Raw genomic sequence first — 14,814 nt, 5'->3', positions numbered from 1 at the left:
CTTTCCGATAATGAAGACAGACATAGCAAGGGCGAAGGCCATGGCACAGACACCGAAAGCCCAAGCGTAACAGTCCTTTCCTCCAGCGAGATCGTAGCAGCTTCTGTTTTTAATGGCGGGGGTGATGAAACCGGCAGCAACAGCTCCGACGTTGATGGACATGTAGAAGTCTACATATTAACGGAGGATGTTAATACCGTTGGATGGGGATAGAGCCTGATTTCAATATGGATGTCGACTTACAGTTATAGAACTTGTTCAGTTCAAGCTTTTGCACAGACAAGAACTGATCACCACCGTGAGAGGACACACAGGGCTTGATACCTCCCGTGCCGAATGCGATGAGGAAGAGACCGAGCAAAGGGCCCCATTCGGGAACCGTTGGTGGTGTGCCGATCACACCGGGCTTAGAAAATATAGCCAAGAGAGAGACACCAAGGAGGTAGAAGGTGGACAAGGACACGATTGTCTTGTACTTGTCCAAGAAAGAGTCGGAAATCGCGGCACCAACAAGAGGGAAGAAGTAGGTGACGGATTTGTAAACGTGGACCATAGCTTCAGCCTTGTTGGACTTGTAACCAACAAACTCCTTGAGATAATCCTTGAGAAGAGGGTTGATACCGTAGAAACAGAATCGCTCTCCCATCTCATTGGGGATAATGAAGAAAACGGCCTTGGGGAAGGAGTTCGGGTTGGAAAGGATCTTCTCATCGAGGTCTTTGTTGAGCTTTGCCTCGAGCTCGGCGTGACGACGAGCCTCCTCGTCCATTTCGTCCAGTACACCGCCTTCAACTAGCCCGATAGGGTCTTTCTTTTCGTCAATAGTAGCCATCACTACTTGCGAACTATTGAAGGGAAGATTAGCTGCGATGTTCCATCTCGTCACAACAACAACTCATTCTTTTACTACCGACCTTGCGTTAATGAGGTTGGGAACAGTTTGGTAATGAGGGTGAATGCAGCTAAAGAAAGCACCGACCAGCGGGCAAGTTTCAAGACGACAACAAAAGGGAACAACTGGATGGAGAGCAACCGGGCTAAGGGAGGAGAAACTGGGGGATCGTCCTATTTGTAGGAACTTTTTGTAACTTAAAACACCAATTCAAACCCCCACTTTGAGTTGCGCTTGTCTCCGCCAGAAGTCCATATCAAGCGCGCAAAGTAAAAAAAAAAGTAAAAAATCGACAATCGCCAACAATTGAAAAAAGAAATTCCGGCAAAAAGTATGCGCCTTATCTCACGTCTTTTTCAAAAAGCCACAACAAGGGGCAGCGGCTCTCCCCACGATCAAACAACCGCAAAGTTTTTTCCATCCGCGCGTTTGTGGAAAGTGCACATTTCGGGTGGAAATGACGGAGGGTGACCCCAAACGTCCCCCGTTCCCCCTCTGCGCGTCTCCTCGTGACTATAGACGGGGGTGGCAAAAGCATGTAAAGTGTGGCACAGTGCCAATATCAATCGGTAGAATTTTGCAGTGCGCAGATGTACGGTGACACCATTCCGTGTTTGCGGGGATCGCGCAAGCTTATCTTACTTTGGGTGGGAAAAGCTGAAAAGAGTAGCCCGTGTCACAGCTGATCAAGTGGGCACAATCCAACCCTTTTTGGGGAAAACGACGGGTTCTAATCCATAGATATGAACAAGAGTGGGGGAATTTGCTGGAGAGCCATCGGGCTGTGTCTCATTGTCAGGCGGATGTGGGTGGCACTTTGACGGGATAACGAGACATGGGGGCTATCTGAACACCCCAAGTCAAAAGAAGAACCCATGAACGTGCTCGAAACTGCTGAACTTGGGAGGCACAAGGAGGAGTCTGTGGTTTTTCTGGTTATCGCCGCACACTGCTACATAGCAATTCCGACTGTGCCTATTGATGCAGAGCAAGATCAATCTTTATATTTGCCTATATTTGAATGCTGAACATAAGCTTCCTTAGCTCAGTTGGGAGAGCGTTAGACTGAAGATCTAAAGGTCTCGTGTTCAATCCACGAAGGGAGCATCTTGTTGCTGTCGGGTTCTTTTTTGCATTGGAGCTAGATGTTTTCTTGGCCACGACTTTTTTTGGGGAATTTTGTCACCACACCAAAGCGATCCTGTAGTTCCCCACCCAGTCACTTGTTCATTACCTCAAACTGCCGTTGAAATTATGGAATTTTGATGAAACGCAATGCCCGTACTGTAGGAGAATATCTCAAACACAAGGACCGCTGAATCTGACTCAGAATAATTGCATATTGTAAGATCACGCGACTACATTCACATGCTAGAGCTACATTCCTGAATTGTCAATAAAAGCAGTAAAAGGAAAAGTGGCCATAAGAAGGGCTACATTTTACTGGTGTAAGTTAAGAAAGCTGTAAAATGATGAAAGTAAATTAGACGATAATTTCGACATATGACGATGTTCCCTTATGCTTCTTACCCGACGAGTTATGATAGAACTTCTTGATCACCTTTCTTTCTCCGGCCGATTTTCCACCATTTTCGATGTCCCGTCTTCTTTGATGATTTCCTTGCTGGCTCAGATAAGGAAGATTCCGTATTAGGTTGTTCATAGTTCAGCGTTGTTGATGTATCAGATTGCCCATCTCGCTTCAGTACGCGCACTTCGGCACGGGATGAGTCCGCTGGAACTTGGACGACAACATTGGCAATATGATGAAGATGGAGGTATCTGTAGAAGGATAAAGAACCCTATTAGTGCATGACCCCACAATGTTCTAGGTGACCAAACCTACTTGACTGTCCGAACCAAGCCTTTGGGCGACAAAGTCACAAACGAGAACCCATGATTATTTCTCCACTGTTGGCCATATCGATGCCAAGCATGTTCTATGCGCTGATACCAAACGACATTTACATTGCCATTCCCACGCTCCCCTTTATTCTCTTTCCACAATCTCACAAAAATATCTTTGGGAAACATGCGATATCGGGACATGACGCCCGCTTCAACAAGACCTTTTGATATCCATCGAGCACAGTTGCCACGTTCAGGAGATGGAAAGCAGCGTCGCGTCAGGTTCAATAGGGGTCCCAGCATGGTACTGAATGCCGCTTCGTGGTTTTCTACTGCCTGACGAACGGAAACAAAGTAGCTGTGGAGGGCGTGGATTTGGGCTGCAGGGAGGGATTCGATGCGAATGGAAACAACGTGGCGAGAATATATTCCGCCTTGTTCGCGGCTTGCCTAAGTGGGTAGGATATGGAACGGTTAATCAGCTGCAAGACCAGCGTACCATCAACACTGTATATATCCCACTGACTCGCCCAATGTCGGACTAACCTCACCCTACCTCTCCAATCCCATACAAAAAGTCCACGGGATCCCATATCTCCACAAGCTTGCACCCCTCCTTCTTGGTAACATTCACCAATATTTGTTGCCCATTCGGGAGGGTATATCGTAATGCGGAATGTCCGAACGGTCGCACTCCAATACTTAAAAAGTTGCGGAAGATAACAAATGATGTATACGGTTCAAAAAACAGATATTCTAGAGCTGGTGGGCTGTCGCGATTGAGTGCCACTGAAAGTGGAGAGTGTGAACAATATGAGAGCTGAGGACGCTATCACAACTCAACAGATACCATCGATCTCATGAAATATCGTTTCTATATTTGATATCGGCTTGGTCAGCCCCAAAATGTCTATACCGTCGCTGGCCGATGATCCTACTCTGACAACTGTACGATGCTCACACTCCGTTAGACCATCGGCAGAGGGACGTTCAGCGGTCGCCATTGCGGAGAGCAAGTGGTAAAAAGCTTCCTCTAGCAATCACTTTAGGACGATGACATCATGAGTCGCCCAGTGACTGCGTACGTTAGGGCGGCCCAGCAATCCAAAAAAGAGTCCTCTGTCGACCAAGATATGCTCCCTTCGTGGATTGAACACGAGACCTTTAGATCTTCAGTCTAACGCTCTCCCAACTGAGCTAAGGAAGCCTTGAAAAACATTTTACCGGAGTGCGACAAGTCCTAGATAGTTTCAGTGACACCCATGTGATTCTTCTGTAACCTCGGTAATTTTCGGGTAGGTGAAAAGAGTTCGATCGGAGTTTCTCTATCTTGTCACTAGCTTTACATATCGACAGCCTATTCACTCATGAAATGAGCCGTTCCGCAGATGCCTGTGTGGGCTCTTCCCACGCAGTGGCGCACCTCTTTGACCATTTAGTTGATTCCGGGAGTTCCAAATTCCGTTTGGGCGAGTCCAGTTCAAGTATTGCTCGAGTTGCCGAACCACCGCTTCTGGAGCAGAATGGCTGGAGCCATAGGGGCCGGCTGGATGTGAACGGATGGGGAAAGGAGTTTGAGGAGTTTGATAATGGAAATACTGATTGGAAAAAGGGTGCTGCCCGACCTGTTCCCTCAGAAGAACGACAGTCGCTACAACCACCGTCGAACTTTTTGGCGGACCAGTGGACCCGGGAGATGGTAGAAGAGGAAGAGGAGGAAGAAGAGTACAGTACAGAATGGGGCGACGAAGCTTTTACGATTCAGTATCTAAAATCGCACCCGCCACCGCCTCAACCACCGCAACCCCAACTTCATCTTCACCCTCCTCGTTCTGACCTCACCGCATCATCTCTCATCGACGAATTTCTCACCTCGCCCTCAGTAGGATCTAATGATTTGAAATCCTTCTACGAAGCCATCGAAGAAGCAGAGGCCTCGTATTGGGACAGTGCACCAAAATCCCGACCGGAGTGGAACTGGGATCTGGTGTTTCGTCGAGTAAGTGAGCTGGAAGAGGGCAATGCTCACCTTGGAGGTGAACCTGCCGACGCAAGTGAGATCTCGAAGAGAAGACTGCGACTGTTATTGGCTCAGCTGACTGGATCTACCTCTGCTGCTAGTTAGTTATTCGTCGTGTACATTCCTCATTAGTTTGTTTGCCACATATGTGATGTATTTATAACTTGGTCATGGAAATATGAGCGCGGAATATGGCACTATCTTGGGATATGGAGGAGAGGAATATTATAACTGTGCAAAGGGGCTTTTATTTAATGGTGGCTCTTATTATAATGGGTAATATATATGTAACCATCTCATCATCATCAGCGGAGAATTCTCGCATCCCAAAATCAGGTTTACTGTACACTATAATCCTAGCAATTCAAATAACACTGGGATGCCTTCTGTAGCCAGCCATCCAATCCCAGAGTACACAATCAGTTTCGTGGCAATATCCACATCATATCGGGGGAGCTTGAATCGGTTGCGTTCGCTAGTCGGCAGGTGAAGCAAAGATGGTGCAAAGCTCCCAACATGCGACGACGGAATGGACTGGTAGTCCCTAGAAGATTTATACTTGCGTTAATGACCAGGAAAGACTTTGACGGGGCAGGTTTGACTCACTTGTCGGCAAGAGCAAAATACTTGCGTCCGAAGGGAAATGCCAGTAGCCGGTAAAGTGGGGGTAATAGTGCATAGCAAATCCGTTTTACGGATAACCGCCACGCAACAATTATACTAACACCTGGGTTATGACAGTAGTAGTTAGTACATAATCGTTCGTTCGGTTTGCGAATCCGAACGCACCATAGACCAGCCTTTGTATCACCATTATAGGTCCCAGTGCAGCTGATTTGCTGGTGGCTGTGTATCCACTTGATGCCACATATATGGCGTGATGCCAGTTACCAATGGTCAAACCCATCACCACGCCGACAAATGCAACTGAATCATCAAAGCACGGGCAAGGGCCGTCCGGGTCAGGATGAATACTAATTAGAAGGATGCAGATTGGAACAATGATAATAGGAACTAGAAAAGACATTGGTCAAGAGGGGTTTTGACTGATCAAAATGGTGTCCCGAAGAAAACCTTACCGGTCCAACTTGTCATCAACCATTCCTCCATCATCGGCATAGTCCACAGCCAATGTATCACCACTATTCCGCCTCCAACCACTGCCCCACCGAGAACATCCAACAAAGTGTGCATCCCAGTAACGATTCGACTGATTGCAATCAAAATGGAATACAATGTAAGGACTGCCAGGACATTACGTTGACCATTGTCTGTCCATCCATCTGACCAGTGTCTTAGAAAAAAGAGCCCTGTAAAAAGCGATAAGGAAACCGCATTGGCCGTGTGTGTTGATGGGAAGCCGTACTCAGCATCGATGGACCGTGAGACGGAAACGCGTGCGACTGGTGGAGAAAAGGGTCGAGGAAGACCCAGGTAATCCTGCCAATATTCCATTCAATCTTTGCATCGCGGAGGTTCGTTCTTGCGGAGCAATCTTACCTTGACGGCACCTGACAAGTAAACGCCCGCTGCCAACAAGAGGACGAGTGATCTCCCGTACACTCTATTAACATCCACGCTTCGCCCGTGTACGTCCATCATAGCACCGCTTTCGAACCAAAAGAGCATGGGGAGCAGCAGTAGAAACGCCGTATGTGTTCCCAACGCGCCCAAATACTTGAAACAGGCATCTACAAGCGGCGATCGTATCCTTCTCTGCAAATTCGCGATTCCGCTGGTTTCGTACTGGATGATGGGAAGCAAAATAGAGCGGAGGGCAGATTTCAGTCGTGGAAGAGGGTACGTGGGTTGGACTGAATTGGAGTGCGGTGTGACGTGCGCCGCTGGTGCAGTATTATATGGAGGAGACGGCAGTCTAGACTCTGGTGATTTGTCGTTCAAAGCTTTTACGTTGGAAGAGGTTTGAGTTGTGGCAGAACCCTTTTGTCGCTGACGGGCGTCTGTTGAAGCAAGAGGCGACCTCTCCAGTGCCATCTTCGACATTCCGTTCGTTCGCATCGTGCAACAACGTTCGCGATATGCAATGCAATTCAGTGAGCCGGTCTCTCCACCGTATGGCCACTGTTCGTTGTTTTAGTCAACGCAATTTTCGAGGGTGAAAGCGGAGATTCAAAAAGTCGCCCCGAAAAGCGGCTTTGTGAGCAATCCAAAAAATTACAACCAACGCGATGTTGCATTTTTGTCCATCGATTGATTCTGCAATGTAACCTTTTATAGGTTAATGAACAGATCTGTGCACAGTCATGGAAATGCGTTCTTGTGCAACAATATGTCGTGTGATCTGCATCAAAGGCATAAGGTAAGGTTTCTCCGCCCAAGCCGAATTCCGAATACCGCTTTAGCCGACTCACCACCCATCCAAAAAGAACGTCAACAAGGCAGTTTCCGCCATCAAAGTTTTTTTTTTTTTTTTGGAAAACCACACTTTTCAGTGGTATCGCAAGACGGTATGCAGCTGAGCGTAGCTATTATCGGGGCGGGGTAAGTGGGCATGGGATATATGCACGTCAGAAACCATAGTTCTGACATTATTCCTCCCTGTAGTGCCTCTGGACTATGTGCTGCTATTCAACTCATAAAGAAGCTCGGGCTCACTTCGTTCACCATTTACGAAAAATCAGCCGATTTGGGGGGAACCTGGTAGGTTTGACACACACATTGACACGGCATATTTGAAAAATGGACGTCAAGAGTGATGCAAAGAGCGCATTTTATGGAAGTGTAATGATGGCCGCCCTGGTAAATAGCGTAACCCAATGGGATCTAACGAGTATGTGATTCCGACCTCTGTAGGTTTGATAACAAATATCCTGGATGCGCATGCGATGTTGCTTCGCATTTGTACTCTTACAGCTTTGAGCCAAACCCAGGTAACTGCCGAACGGTTAGCCTCATGTTGGCTTCAGTGTTAACTACCTCTTTCTTAGATTGGAGTCAAGCGTTCTCTCCTGCAGATGAAATCAGAGAGTATTTCGCATCTGTCGCCCGCAAATATGGCTTGATTGAACATATCCGATTTCGGACCGAAGTTGTCTCCGCTCGATGGGATGCTGAGCAAAACCTATGGCGTCTGAAGCTGAACATTGCGGGCGATAATGGCGTCATCAAAGAGGTTGATGCCACCGCGAATATCCTGTTGTCTGCAGTAGGCGGATTGAATCGGCCGTACTACCCTGAGATACCAGGATTGAATGACTTCAAAGGGCCTACGTTACATACAGCCATGTGGGATCGGGACGTGTCACTGAAAGGGAAGAGAGTTGGGGTAATTGGGAATGCTGCAAGGTATGTGTGACAAGTCGATTTAAACTCTGACAGCTCATTTTATCTGTCTGACTGACAACTGTAGTGGGGCGCAAGTAATCCCAGAACTGGTGCCTATTACGGAAAAACTGGTCGTATTCCAACGGACGCCCAACTGGGTGCTTCCGCGATACAATTACAAACACCCGAAGTTCTTGAAGTTCATCTTCCGGTACATTCCTGGTGTACAAGCACTGTGGCGTACTATTCTTTTTGCGCGGGTACGTAATGACTCAATGCCCATAGCCCACTTTCTAATCTCAAATCTTCAAAACAGAGAGATCTCTTATTTGGACTTGGTGCATTTCGTCCTGGAGGGATTATCTCCAAAGCTGCTACCGCACGATTTGCAAAGTTCATGAAAGATCAAATCAAAGATCCCGAACTCCAAACGAAACTCATTCCAAATTATGCGGTCGGCTGCAAGCGCGTTATTCTAAGCAGTGACTATCTTTCCGCTATTCAACATCCCACAACTGTACTAGTTACCGACCCTATATCGCGAATTGATGAATATGGGGTTGTGACGGCCGGCGGAAACCGGCATGACGTGGATGCGCTTGTACTTGCAACTGGATTTGTGACGCAGGATTCTATGGGCCATATAGATGTCGAGGGCCGAGATGGTTTAAAACTGAAAGCCAGATGGGAAAATGATCCCGAAGCGTACCTTGGAATGACTGTCAACGGATTCCCCAACTTTTATACCATCCTGGGACCGCATTCTGGCTTGGGACATTCTTCGGTTCTTACTATGATTGAGTAAGTTCAAAACCCTGTTCGCAAAGTTTCAATCGTTCGTCGTGTTCAACATATCTATGAAAGGTGTCAGGTCAACTACATCGTGCAGATGATCAGCACACAGCTCGCGACCAAAACGCTAGCAGTCGAAGTTCGTCGTGAAGCCTTACAGGCATTCACAGAGAAGATTTACAAAGCCATGGAAACAACCACCTGGAATGCAGGTGGTTGTCAGAGTTGGTACAAAAACAAGTCAGGGAAGGTCACTGCGTTATGGCCTCACACTGTATTTTGGTACTGGGTGCAGACTTTTAGACCGAAATATCGTGATTTCAAACCTGTGGTTCGTATTTAAGATTGACAATCATTTTCGAAAGGTGAACCCCGTCTAATACTGATTCTCAGATGAAGCCGCCGCGGTCGATTATGTATCATATTCTGACCGTTATCCTTGCAATTGGATTATTGCGGCGGTATACAGTGGAAAAGTTAGCTGGATACTGGATCGGTTACTGAATGACGACATTGCGTCTTCTCATGCCAATGGACAGTTTTGTGGAAAGTACATATAGGATATTAGTGCTTGGGGATTGGTAGCTTTGGTATGAAATGATATTTTGGGATTTGTATAAACAATATATAGTTACATTCAGCCATACTAAGATGCTCTTGAGTCGCTATTCCTCACTCGTCATTCACGAATTCGCGCAATAACTCGTCCCAGCTAACTGCCAATTCGCCGTCTGAGGTGCCGTCAGGCTATCCGCCTATCCGTCGTATTCGGTCGACCACCGTTGTTGCCCGTACAAGTACTATCTATTTATAATAGGGCATTGTGTCTGTCAATTAGTTCAGCATTCAGCATATTGATGTAAAAATGAGTTCCCGCTCGTCACCGACGCAGCATCAAAAAAGTTACGGTGAAACGACCTCAGAGTCCGGCCTCCCAGATTCGAACTGGGGACCCTTAGATTGCTGAATCATTACAGTCTAATGCTACTGCCAACTGAGCTAAGGCCGGATTGATTTTCAAAGTCACTTAGCGAATAATGATAATTTCAGTCTCTGTGCATAAATTGTATTCGGTAATGCTGTCCTGCATTTTAGCATTTCCATTAACTGTATCCCCTAATGCACCATGGATAATAAAAATCAAAAGATGAAATCTACTGCCTGCAAACAACCCGCCACATCGTGCCCGCTCAATGGTGCCCTATTGAATATGTGTATCCAGTGTTCAAGTATTGGGGGCGCTGTCACTGGCCATCACACAAGTGGCAAGCCCCTTCTAATCCACATCATGCCAGCCCATCAGTAACTCGCGTTCATATAAAGATGAGTATAGATATGAGGAGATTTCGCACGCAAGTTGCATTATCAATTTAATCTTCGTCACGTTGAAAAAAGACAGTCACATACCCTACGCCAATGGGAAGGCCAAAGAAAATAAAATCGGAAGAACTCGTTCTGGAACAGGATGAGAACGAGCCAAGAAGCAGTACATCAGTTCCACCGACGCCCAAACGCAAGAAATCCACTGACGCCAGTGAGGTAAGCACTTTGCTTATTAGATCCTGCCAGATCCATCCTATTGTTGTTGCCCACGACAGCTTTGGCTTTGAATACGTATCTATCAGGGGCAATCCAAGGCACTGCTCAAACCGGGAAAAATCTGGCAACCGGAGGAAGATGCCACGATCATCGAACTGGTAAAAGAGCATGGAAAGCAATGGGGAAAAGTAACTGAAGCATTCAACAAAATATACGGCGTTACCGAGTCGCAAGTTCGCAATCATTGGCATAATTCATTGAAGAAGAAGATCGCATCTAGTAGCGAGCTTGACAGTGGCGAAACATAGTTTTATGCAGCGATGATGACTAGATGATGCATTCGCGACTCGGGCGATGTGGAAGTTAATGTACTGCTTATGATCTTCGTAATATGATCAGCCTTATGGAATGTGATAAGGGTAAATGTTTACGGGATGTGAAATCAAAATGAGCAACAGGACTCGGATGAAGCTGCACAAATCTCCGACTTTCGTCGGTGCCCCAGGTTACATAGACTTGCTTTCAGGGAGGAAAATGTCGAGCCCCCAGAATTTTAAATCACATCCATCACCTCCTGCATCCGCCGAAGGAGCATCGCAAACTGTTGAAAATATTCAATCTAATCAATCGAATTCATCAGCGTTACCGACCACACCCGGAGCTTTGCAAAAGAACTTGAGGGTGCGGCAAACCGAGAATCTCACAGTGCGCGTACAAGGCCCTGCGCAATCTTCTACATCATTACCGCCACAGTCCGGTTCCGGTTCCTCTCCACCACGTTATTCTCCAGGCTCAAATCCTCTCCTCAACGAACAGTCGCCCAACACTGGGGCGCCAGGTACGGCGAAGCCTCCAGAGGATGAGTTTGACTGGTTTCATGTGGAGACCGATGCCCAGCCGGAGGAGGAAGAAAAAGAATATCGGGCAAAAGGTTTATTTGGCCTCGATTGTTGCTACTTACCAGGGTGGGCGCGTTTCTTTGTGTACTTGTTCTCCGGTATTGCGTTGTTTGCGACACCGGCGCTCGTGAGCCTAATTATCTGGAATCCTGGAGACCCAGGAGTGTTTGATTCGGTATCATCAAAATCCGATTTACGTGTCAGTACTGAGGTTGCAAGATGGTAGAATCACGAATATATGACATTACTTTGCTTGATACTGACACACGATGCTCGCATAGGTCATGCTGGTTGGGTGCTACGTGGATTAGTTGGGTGGTGCTATGGTACTTTATCGATGCACTACCCTACCTCATCGTAGTATTTCTGAGCAAGCTGTTTGGTGGATACAGTGAGCGTGCTCGTGCTCGATTAGAGGTAATTTCGATATGTCGTTGCATGTCATGCACGTTGGCTTACCTTTAAATTGTAGTACATGGTCGCAGTGAAGCTTTTCCTAACCATTACCTGCTGGGCAATTTTGACCGTCGTGTCCTATGCTCTACTATTCAACCAAATGCAGCAGGTGGATTATTGGGAGACAGTCTTTCATGTTTTGGTGACGGGAATGGTGTTTGCGATCTGCCTCCTGGTGCACAAACTTGTGTTGCAGATTATTGGTAAGTACGATGTGACCATGCCAATTTTTCACAGCATTAGATGCTCAATTTACGTTCACTGGCCCCATTAGCGGTTAATTTCCATAGGTAAAGGTTTCGCGTTACGTTTGACAGGCATTAATGCTCATCTGGTTCAATTTCATCTGCTGCAGAGTCGCATACCGGGATCGCATTGCAGAATCGAAGCATCACATGAGAAGTAAGTGAATGTACTCAAAGTTGAACTGTAAGATTGAAATAAGACAGCAGCTGACTCCATGGAAATTCCTTACTTCATAGTTCTGGACAATCTTAAAAAGTCCATCAAAAGTCGCACCTTTGCCGAATTCTTTGTTCCTGCGGAGCTTAACACCGCCAAGGGACGTTCTCAGGGGGTGCTGGAGGAGGACAATACCCGGGGCGAAAGAACCGACACACTACCTGCAGTTGATCAGTCGCCTAGAAAGAGGACACGAAGATCAGGGTTCTGGAAGATGGTAGTATCTAGACGTCGTACTGGCTCTTCTACTACCGAGGACGCCAGCTCGGCGATGGAAATGATAGAGACTTCCGATGAGACATCAGACGTGGGGCTCGCGAAGCTTAATACAACATTTGATGTCATTGGACAGCATGCTGAGGAAGAGGAAGTGGTCAAGTCATCGGCGCTTGCATCCAACGAGCTCATCACAGCGCCACAGGTTTACGACTTGGGGCAAACCACGACCGTAGAACAATCAGGGACAATGAGGCGATTATCAAGCTCCAGCGTGAGAAACCCAACGCCAAGATCTGCCCCACGATCTCCAGCTATGACACCATCAAAGATGTTGGACGCAACGGACCTTGGTCGTCATAGTCGCCATTCGACGAGACTTCCGTCTCTTCTTAGACCTAGGTCTCGTGCATCTTCTGTTCATCAACCCATCGAGCAAGGGGTTCCTGAGTCACTACATTCACCAGATACCTCCAATACGCTGAACAGCATTATGAATCCACCCACTTTTCATGGACATAAATATATTAGAGAACTGGCAAGAATGGACATCACAAGCAATATCCAAGCAGGAAAACTAGCGAAAAAGATTTTCATCGGCCTTGGTGGCAATGAAAAGGGGTACTTGACTCTAGATGACTTAGTATGGTAAGAGAATCAGTTTTGGACCATACTGGGTTGACTCCAGCTAGGCCTTCTCACATTTAGTCTATACATAGCACCTTCTCAAGCCCCACTGAGGCTGCAGATGCCTTTGCTGCTCTCGATCAAGATGGGAACGGATCTATTACGCGCAAGGAGGTCAAAGAGGTCGTCATTGGGATGTATCGCGAACGCCGTCGATTGTTCCGAGCGATGCGAGATTTGTCGCAAGCACTTGGGAAACTGAACACGTAGGTATCGCGCTGTGTTAGGATAAGCACTTGATCCGGTCGAGTAACTTCGTGTTGGACCTGTCAGGTTTTTCTATTTTGTAACAAGCTTTGTTACCTTCTGCATAGCACTGCCGATTTTCGGAATATCACTCACCGCAATGCTACCGTTTACAAGTTTCATTTTGGCTCTTAGTTTTGTATTTGGTAACTTTCCCGATCGCTACACAGCACCGTTTTTTCTGCCACTGACGTGCTTGTTTGTAGGGACGGCAGCCCGTACGGCATTTGAGTCACTTCTGTTTCTCTTTTTGACACATCCGTATGACGCTGGTAAGCAGATCTATTCAATTCCAGCTCGCTGGCAAAATCACACAACTCATAGAACGTAAGGTGACCGAGTCGTTATTGACAATCAAAATCTGCTCGTTGAGGAGGTTGGAGTTTTAACTACGGTTTTCAAGAGGTTGGATGGACAACTTATATATGCGCCAAATAGTATGTCTGGACAGCAATCATCGTCGTATTGGACACCTACCGATACCAGTGATTATGGTTGCAGCTTTAGTGGCGTCCAAGTTAATTCACAATCTCCGGAGGTCGGGTGATCAGGTACGCTCCTAATGAGGGTCCGATGTATCAGCCGTGATAGTTTCTTCGCTGAAATTTCCCTTGTTTAGTCCGAAAGTATCGAGCTTCAACTCAGTAAGTATTCCGTCATCCCCAGGCGAACCATTTCGCTGAATACTTATGCTACCACTCAGATTTCGACACTCCTGAAGAGAAATTACGAGCGCTGAAGGAGCGAATGATCGACTTTGTCAAATCAGAGCCCCGAGAATTCCAGGGAGTTTGCGATATCCACATATCAGAGATTGAAAACCTGAATAAATTAAAAGTTAACGTCATTTTGAAGCATAAGGGCAACTGGTGAGGACGACAATGAAAATTGAAAGATAACGGGTCGCTGACAGGTTCTTGTGGAAATAGGCAAGATGGATCCAAGCGATGGAATAGGAGAACTATGGTCTGTGTGAAATTTCGCATTCCGATTGCACAACCCCTCACTAACTGCTTAAAACAGTTCATGTTTGCCCTGAAGAAGAATCTGCTCGAACTTGGGATACGCTATGCAACTCCTCCGCAGCATAAAGCACCGGAAGTAGCGGCGCCAGTACTGACGGCCGGAAATAATTTTGAGCAAAATCAGTCTCTCGCAGTCCCGCAATCCTTTGCTAACGGAATGAACACCGCCATATAATTACTTATTTTATTTATCGCTAGACACTGGCTTTTTCTGTAGATAATATACTCAATCCCTCAGTGCGACGATCTTGGATTTCAGTAGCCGAAGTCATAATGTAGCAAAATCAACTATTTACTATTTACTTGAACAAACTCGTTAATTTTTGTGGTGAGCTGGACCTACGAACATAAGCATCGCTAAAAGCTGAGGACCAGAACAATTTCATATAGTATTGCTGATTTACTGGATCGGATGCCAAATGAGTGTATCAAGAAAGTAAGCGATCT

The 14,814-nt window shown here is 46.7% G+C and overlaps 7 protein-coding genes and 3 non-coding genes across 10 annotated transcripts in view; 5 read left to right on the top strand and 5 right to left on the bottom strand.

Annotated features, from left to right (window-relative positions):
* The window catches only part of SPPG_09544 (uncharacterized protein), a gene marked incomplete at both ends in the record, with an annotated part of 1,820 nt that extends 988 nt beyond the window's left edge, over positions 1-832 (bottom strand). The window contains 2 exons of the mRNA XM_016757719.1: positions 48-170; positions 244-832. Of these exons, the coding sequence (XP_016604138.1) occupies positions 48-170; positions 244-832 (712 nt within the window). The remainder of the gene's footprint in view (positions 1-47; positions 171-243) is intronic.
* Positions 833-1,926: 1,094 nt separating this feature from the next.
* SPPG_10200 lies at positions 1,927-1,999 on the top strand. Its single transcript has one exon. It is a non-coding gene; the product is annotated as a tRNA-Phe (tRNA).
* Positions 2,000-2,207: 208 nt separating this feature from the next.
* On the bottom strand, positions 2,208-3,871 carry SPPG_08483 (uncharacterized protein). The gene is made up of 5 exons (XM_016756638.1): positions 3,591-3,871; positions 3,297-3,529; positions 2,739-3,190; positions 2,423-2,674; positions 2,208-2,354 (listed from the first exon to the last, which is right to left on the bottom strand). Exons 1-4 carry the CDS (start codon positions 3,742-3,744, stop codon positions 2,431-2,433), a joined length of 1,083 nt encoding a protein of 360 aa, XP_016604137.1. The 5' UTR covers positions 3,745-3,871; the 3' UTR covers positions 2,208-2,354; positions 2,423-2,430.
* Positions 3,872-3,874: 3 nt separating this feature from the next.
* SPPG_10199 lies at positions 3,875-3,947 on the bottom strand. Its single transcript has one exon. It is a non-coding gene; the product is annotated as a tRNA-Phe (tRNA).
* Positions 3,948-4,029: 82 nt separating this feature from the next.
* Positions 4,030-5,065, top strand: SPPG_08482 (uncharacterized protein). The gene has a single exon (XM_016756637.1). It carries the CDS (start codon positions 4,113-4,115, stop codon positions 4,863-4,865), a length of 753 nt encoding a protein of 250 aa, XP_016604136.1. The 5' UTR covers positions 4,030-4,112; the 3' UTR covers positions 4,866-5,065.
* SPPG_08481 (uncharacterized protein) lies at positions 5,001-6,919 on the bottom strand. The gene is made up of 5 exons (XM_016756636.1): positions 6,261-6,919; positions 5,840-6,200; positions 5,550-5,774; positions 5,367-5,487; positions 5,001-5,304 (listed from the first exon to the last, which is right to left on the bottom strand). Exons 1-5 carry the CDS (start codon positions 6,777-6,779, stop codon positions 5,109-5,111), a joined length of 1,422 nt encoding a protein of 473 aa, XP_016604135.1. The 5' UTR covers positions 6,780-6,919; the 3' UTR covers positions 5,001-5,108.
* Positions 6,920-7,112: 193 nt separating this feature from the next.
* SPPG_08480 (uncharacterized protein) lies at positions 7,113-9,489 on the top strand. Its single transcript, XM_016756635.1, has 8 exons — positions 7,113-7,262; positions 7,326-7,421; positions 7,575-7,651; positions 7,709-8,066; positions 8,131-8,305; positions 8,362-8,846; positions 8,910-9,168; positions 9,231-9,489. Exons 1-8 carry the CDS (start codon positions 7,231-7,233, stop codon positions 9,339-9,341), a joined length of 1,593 nt encoding a protein of 530 aa, XP_016604134.1. The 5' UTR covers positions 7,113-7,230; the 3' UTR covers positions 9,342-9,489.
* A 273-nt stretch (positions 9,490-9,762) lies between these two features.
* On the bottom strand, positions 9,763-9,846 carry SPPG_10198. The gene has a single exon. It is a non-coding gene; the product is annotated as a tRNA-Tyr (tRNA).
* A 319-nt stretch (positions 9,847-10,165) lies between these two features.
* Positions 10,166-10,793, top strand: SPPG_08479 (uncharacterized protein). The gene is made up of 2 exons (XM_016756634.1): positions 10,166-10,376; positions 10,463-10,793. Exons 1-2 carry the CDS (start codon positions 10,254-10,256, stop codon positions 10,682-10,684), a joined length of 345 nt encoding a protein of 114 aa, XP_016604133.1. The 5' UTR covers positions 10,166-10,253; the 3' UTR covers positions 10,685-10,793.
* A 22-nt stretch (positions 10,794-10,815) lies between these two features.
* Positions 10,816-14,792, top strand: SPPG_08478 (uncharacterized protein). Its single transcript, XM_016756633.1, has 15 exons — positions 10,816-11,497; positions 11,557-11,692; positions 11,748-11,934; positions 12,006-12,021; positions 12,087-12,133; positions 12,214-13,057; positions 13,129-13,302; positions 13,370-13,488; positions 13,549-13,614; positions 13,675-13,779; positions 13,844-13,893; positions 13,962-13,986; positions 14,046-14,211; positions 14,272-14,308; positions 14,366-14,792. The coding sequence occupies exons 1-15, from the start codon at positions 10,824-10,826 to the stop codon at positions 14,540-14,542; spliced, it is 2,823 nt and encodes a 940-aa protein (XP_016604132.1). The 5' UTR covers positions 10,816-10,823; the 3' UTR covers positions 14,543-14,792.
* Positions 14,793-14,814: the final 22 nt, after the last annotated feature.

This window comes from Spizellomyces punctatus (assembly GCF_000182565.1).
Source record: "Spizellomyces punctatus DAOM BR117 chromosome Unknown supercont1.22, whole genome shotgun sequence".
Lineage (NCBI taxonomy): Eukaryota > Fungi > Chytridiomycota > Chytridiomycetes > Spizellomycetales > Spizellomycetaceae > Spizellomyces > Spizellomyces punctatus.
This window is presented reverse-complemented; position numbering and strand designations above follow the sequence as displayed.